The sequence below is a fragment of the Pyrus communis genome, chromosome 2, assembly GCF_041283825.1.
Source record: "Pyrus communis isolate YQ-2024b chromosome 2, ASM4128382v1, whole genome shotgun sequence".
Taxonomy (NCBI): Eukaryota; Viridiplantae; Streptophyta; class Magnoliopsida; order Rosales; family Rosaceae; genus Pyrus; species Pyrus communis.
The window spans coordinates 6,472,109-6,478,645 of NC_142566.1; the positions used below are offsets into that span (position 1 = coordinate 6,472,109).

A 6,537-nucleotide genomic window follows, 5' to 3' on the forward strand; every position below is an offset into this window, starting at 1 on the left:
ATGGCTATGCTTTTATCCCCTTTAAAGCCATTAGCCTTCTCCTCATCTACATTCTCTCAGGACCCTTCATCCTCATCATCTTCATACCCACCTGCTGTTCTTCTTCCAATTAAGCTCACAATTTCTCTACTTTCCTCATCTGTATTTTTCACTAACTTTACATATATATATATATATATATATATATAAATCTACACCAATATTTCATTTTCATGAGGCAGTGATATTTTAAACTATTCTAAGTTATAGAAATGCGGATATGACCTCATGTCTTGCCCATGTTGCCTTAGCTAACTGGTCTAGCTAATATATGCAAATTTGTAATAATATTCATGCATACACTTTGCACTTTGGTTTCAGGGTTTGGGAAACAACTCAGCTGACTACCAGAAGTTAGAGCTGACTCTGAGAGGGTATGGAGCAAGGTTCTAAAAGACACTGGGTGCTAGTCGGGTGACGGGCTGGGGCCTAGTGCCTAGATGACTTGGCGGGGCTTAGGCGGGCGGCTAGGCAGACTAGGCAGATTTGAGAAAATCTATTATATTTTGTGTAAATAAGTGTCTGCTTATACTTAAAATACATATATATATATATATTTATACATATATATATATACATACATATATATATATACATACATATATATATATACACATATATATACTTTCATCATAAACTACAAAATAGAATGACATACATATTATGAAGTATTGGAACATAATGAAAATATGGGGAACAAGGGTATAATGCGTGTTTATTTAAGTATGCAACAAGTCTCTTACAATTTATTGAAAAAAAATTAAATGCAAAATGAAAGTTATCTATTTTCTATCTAAGCGAGTGGCGACCGATGAGGGTGCCTAAGAGGGTTTGGACGAGTTAGGCAGGTGCCTAGGTAGTCTAGACGGGCGCCTCAGCAAGTCTAGGAGCTCTTTCTTAATTTTCAAACGCCTAGGCATTAATCGGGATGGTGACCAGCCACCTAGTGCCTAGACAGGGCCTAGACGGTGCTAGACAGAGATGTTTAGAACATTGGTATGAAGTGAGCACAGTGGTTGCCAAGGTGTCAAGAATTTATTGGCTGAGGAATGTCGCTGGCTTGGTTGACCCCAATTACTGGCGAGGAACTCTCAGTCCTCGGCCTGTACTCGATTGGTATGTCGACTCAGTCTCCTGTAATTGTTATAGTTTGCTTCTTTATGATGAGTACCCTTTGTAATTTGATTTACATTGGAATAAGGTTGTGTTTGGGTTAATATTTGAACATTGGATTTGAATGAAGGAAAGCCCAAGGATGCCAACTAAAAGGGGACTTGCCCGAAGTCCAGCACCAAGCTCAAAGGCAAATTGAAGCCTTCTCAGCCAAATACAAGCCACGTGCTTACCATTGAAGAGACAAGTGATGGAGACTAACCTACTACCAGCCAAAGAATACTTTCTAGTGGCATTCCAAGTAAAAAGTTGATGACTCACTACCCTCCAAGTGCTTTCAGGCAAGAACCAAGTTACAGAAGTCGGAAAAAATTGCCTATAAAAGGGGGAAGAGGCCCCAGAGACAAGGACACTCAACCAATCAAACAAACAAACATACAAACTCTGCTCTCAAGCCAGATTTGCATCCAAAAGCTAAAATCAACCCAAATTCAGTCCTTTTTAGCGACAAGTTTTCTCTTGTCCAGTTTAAAGCTTTGCTATCTCCATCAATGGCGTAGTATTGATTCCCTTATGTAAACGTGTTTACCATCCATCCCTTTTTAGCACATAAACCCCTATTAATTCAAAGAGAAGCGATTGCAAGAGGTTCAACCTTGCCAAACAAGGTGAAATCTTGCCCGAGGCTCTTTGTTTGTCTTCTAAATTTGTAGATCTATTATTTAATGCATTCTCCAGCATATATTCAAGTTATTTCCATCAGTTTTCCTATCTTAAGAGTTAGGAAAGGTTATCTATGTCGAAAAGGTTATGAAGGATCTATGAAATCTAATAATAGAGTTGACACTATTCAAACATGTCTGAAACCGCGTCTCTTGAACCTACTTAGATGATACTAAACGATAGCTGGTGTCATCTCTGTTAAACTCTTATCGTGCTGCTAGATCTTCAAACGACATTGCTTGATTTTAGAAATCTCGTGCTTTAGGAGCTTTTGTAATGCAATTATATTATCAACTAAGCGCTTAGCTTATGCTTGAAATGGAAATTTATATAGAGCTTTTCTAAGCCAGAAGGCATCCAGTACCGTCATATGAAGCAACCAGTTACGTAATTACAGAATCCAATTTTTGTATCAGTTGAAGTTTATCATGTAGCTATACAGCTTCTCAGGAAATCAGAAATCGTTGAGGAGAGGAGGGAGATGGACAGTATAAAAGTGGCTAAGATAAAGTGCCCCGGAAAATCCATCAGAAATTGTCGTCCTCCCTTCACATGTGATTCTTCCTTGAGGCGACGTTGAAACGAAACACTAGATCGAATCCGTTTTGTACTTTTGTTCTTGATCCATACCATCCTCTGTCAATGGATGCTTGACTTCTCCAGCAAGTACACTAGTTGTTTGCTTCATTTGTTGTAGTTCCGAAACTGTTGGACATATTTCACTGAAGGTGGGACTTTATCCCTCATTGGACACTCAGCAGCAGGAGGATGGCTTGCACGTCTTTACAAGGAAGAATTCGGGTTTTCCAATATTTCGTTGTTATTGACTCTTGGAACCCTGCACCTGTGGGTTATCAAACCCTTGTCTCAACAATTTCTTGCTGTTGACTCTTGGATACCTCTGTTACAGATCGTCTGAGGTCTACTTGGTTAACATGCCTAGGAGCTTCTGTTATTCCATCTGTATAATCTTGTATATGTAAACTGCAGGTGCATTAAAGGTGCTCGTTTATTTGGCAACTCAAATGAAAGTATTGGTTCTGCACTCCCTCATCAGATGTTGCTTTCATAAGTGCTGCGACAACGTCAACCACAACCACCTTGTCTCAGCAGTTGAACAGTCCATTTTATATTGATGTTATGTCCTCGGCATGTCTTGTAAGCCAAGCGTCAAGGCTGGATGCTGAATGCCGATAACGAGATTATCGTTTTGTTTCAGGTCTGTGGGCAGGCAGATGTTTGGGGAGACGGAGTTGTACCAGAAACGTCAGCTCATCTGGAGGGTGCCCTCAACATTAGCTTCGACGGTGTTTACCACTCACCGGTTGGTTCAGATGATACGTTGACGCCATGGTACGGGTCTCCCGCTATTGTAGAGCAATGAATGCATCATCTCCTTAACTAAGGATTTCCGAGCTACTGTAATGAGAATAGCAGATACTGTTATTAATAGTACTTTGTCACGCCTGGTCTTGCTCTGCTAACGATTCGTGGAAAGGCAGAGAGTTGATTTCGGTATGGATTCTGTCTAACGGAGAATTTCTGTGCAATGGTGGGGGTGGCGGAGTAAGAGGGAGGTCGCCAACGAACCATCCCACGTTCATGCGCCGGCCATCACCGTCTGCTTGGCATAAGCATCATGAAATTCCTGCCGCAATTGTAGAGGAGAAAAATTAGTACGATGTACATGGAAACCATTTCCTTGAAAAATGGCACCATTTCTGTCATTCCAAATAGACCAACATAAGATGACAAAAACTTGATCCCATCCAAGCAGCTTTTGATAGACATTTCAAGAGGGCAACTACGATCAACGCCGACAAAAAATAAAACGCTAAGATAAATGATACGGCCATCAACGTAGCTTAAAACAACAACGAAATTGATACAAGAGAAGATCTACGTTAAATCATAAAATGTTCATCCTACGTGCTTTTATACATCCAAAAGTTAGACCAGCTAATTCCAATTACCAAACCCCTTCCCTTCCTGCACAATAAGGTCTTCAAACGAAAGTTGGTGAGCATAAAACTATATCCAAAAGGATTTGCTCTTCCAAAGGGGTGGGGAGCATCGATTCAAAAGCAACACACATCAATTTAACGACTCAATAGACATTCATTCAGCCTTCACAAAGTGGCGCGAGAGCAGCTTCCCAATTTCCAGAAAGCCCACTTTTTCCTTCCCTTCAAAAATCTCCTTTAGCTTGTCATCACAGTAAATCTCCCTCTTGTTGGCAGGATTCTGCAGACAGAAAACCAGACGTATTTGAGTACTATTACTCAACTCAACTTCACATCTCAATTGCAAGTATTTTACTCTTCTGTGGTTAATAACGCACAGCATGTACAAAATTCAAATGAAAACAAGCATTCCATAAACACGTAAGGGTCCACATCCCCGCTGCACTTTCCTAAACTACCGTAGAATAAGTAGCGTTCACAAATACGGTGTATACAAAGCATATGGTATCAATTTGTTACAATTTCCCAGACCAACACACAAATCCAACCCACAGACATGCAAGGGCACAATTCAATTGAATTTCATGGACAGAAATTAGATCAGATTTAAACTGTTTATCCCTTTTATGGGCCTTGTTCCAAGTATTAAGGCCACAAGGCCACACAATCTTGTGCCATCTGCATCTAGGTGCTCACATCAAAAGAAACCAGCAACAAGTAAGTCCAAAGCATAACTTTTAAAAGTCTTCCAACGTTTTCAGTAATTGCCAAGGCTTCCATTGTTGCTTGGCTCTTGGTATTGGCTACACAAATCGACATATAACATTGCCTCAATATACTGACTAGATATTGGGTCTTCAATCATCATGTTTTACTTATATTAAGACATTTCAAGACCAAAGGAAGCAAGTATGGAATTATTTGTGACCGCAAACAATTCTTTAGACAATATACAGAAGATATGCTTGGGGGCCAGAATTTTGTACCACAAACTTTCTCCATCCACCCACAGAAGTGCTAACGTCAATAAAAGAAGACCTTACATAACATCTCTTAGCTGTAATAGCTACTCACTAGCCATCCTAGTTAGAAACTATAAATCATGATCCATAATTACGATAGAAAGTTATATTATAGCATCCCTGCAACTTTTTGGGAAACTACTGAATTGCAAAACAGCAGAGACATCTCAAAGTATTACAGTAAGCAGACGTCTACATGTCAACACGGAAGCAAAATGCATTCTGAATAGTCAGGTCAAGCTGATGAAAAAGTGAATGCTAAACATGAACGGAATCCAAGCGACAAATGACAACCAAGAATTATCCAAATTGCAAACCAAAATAAAATCATGTCAAATACAAGTAATAACAGAAATGCAGAGCAGCATCTTAGTTAACTTAATAAAAAGCAGCTTTTTAAGAACAGAGATGCAGAGCACCATCTATTAGGGTTTAACCAACTTCGGAAACAAAATTAAATCATAGTGAAATCTTCAAAACCTAACTAACGAGGCGTTGTCAAAACTCTGCATTCGGCCAAGTTCCATCAAGTTAAGATACAACAAATACATTTCGTTCTTAGAAAAACAGCGAACCTAAAGAATGAGCATCCAAAAGTGTCTGGATATCCCATTTTCTGCACCCCACAACAGCTACTTCCTATTTTACATTTTTCATTTCTTTATATTTTTATTTGGGGTGGGATTTAAGGCGTAGGGTTTTAGGGCTTTGAGACTTTTTTTTTCCAGCTAAAATCTTCTGATTTGCAAAGTAAATTTAAGCAAAACCACATAAATCAAACAAAAACAAAGCATTTTATTAGAACCCATCAAAGAAAAACCCACAAAAAAAGATCAAACAGAAATGAAAATGGAAGATATTTATAAATATATAGACAAAATACAGTGTGAAGCCGAGAGAGACGAGTACCTGCAGGTTGTGGAGCTTGATGTGGGCCCAGATCTGCTTGACAGCTTCGGCGCGGGAGGACTCCTTGACGCCGAGGAAGCTTCCCAGAGCTGGAGAGATCGGAATCGGCTTCATAATCCCGAGGGTGGGTTTGGGCTTGGTCGAAACACCTGCTTCCTTGGGCTTAGCCTTCGCCTTCGCCTTTGCCTTTGGCTTCGGAATAGTATTGGTGGCGGGCTTCGAGGAAAAGAGAGCAGCTCCGCCGGTGGAACTGGAGGACCTGGTCGCCGCTGTCACAGCCCTGCAAACCCTAATCAAACTGGAAGACGCCATTGCTCTCTCTCTCTCTCACAAGCGACAGCAACACTCTTTGATCTCTGTGCCCTAATTACTCAGAAGACCCACTTTTTGCCTATATTCAAACTCTTCTTCTCCCCCTCTCCTCCCCAAACTATGAAAGCACTCTGTTTTATATTATTTTATTATATTTGGTCGACGAAAATTTAAAATCTAAAAACTTTGTAGGCCAACTATTATTACGATTTATTAGTATTTCTCTTCAGTTATTTTTAAATTTGATTCTCGTTAAAGAAAAAGTTGAACAACATTATTAAGGTAAACTTATTGTATGATTTAGCCCACTCTACCACCTTCTTAGAGTAGATATGTTCTTAAAAAAAAAAAAAACTGTGCAGTCCTAGTTGGGCTTGGGCTCAAACACTTGGGCTTTCTTATGAAGTTGTTAGGGTTTTTGTTTATTTGGTTAAACACATTTTATTTAACCGTGC

At 39.7% G+C, this 6,537-nt stretch overlaps 1 protein-coding gene and 1 pseudogene across 1 annotated transcript; one reads left to right on the plus strand and one right to left on the minus strand.

Annotated features, from left to right (window-relative positions):
- Nucleotides 1–3,280, plus strand: LOC137747964 (uncharacterized; annotated as a pseudogene).
- A 413-nt stretch (nucleotides 3,281–3,693) lies between these two features.
- On the minus strand, nucleotides 3,694–6,209 carry LOC137748171 (uncharacterized). Its single transcript, XM_068488277.2, has 2 exons — nucleotides 5,771–6,209; nucleotides 3,694–4,119 (listed from the first exon to the last, which is right to left on the minus strand). Exons 1-2 carry the CDS (start codon nucleotides 6,080–6,082, stop codon nucleotides 3,994–3,996), a joined length of 438 nt encoding a protein of 145 aa, XP_068344378.1. The 5' UTR covers nucleotides 6,083–6,209; the 3' UTR covers nucleotides 3,694–3,993.
- Nucleotides 6,210–6,537: the final 328 nt, after the last annotated feature.

Excerpts from the sequence above, each read along its gene's own strand:
- LOC137748171 (XM_068488277.2), bottom strand. The coding sequence starts at position 6,082 with ATGGCGTCTTCCAGTTTGATTAGGGTTTGCAGGGCTGTGACAGCGGCG. Across the intron at positions 4,120-5,770 it reads TCAAGCTCCACAACCTGCAG|AATCCTGCCAACAAGAGGGA; the intron begins GTACTCGTCTCT and ends TTCTGTCTGCAG.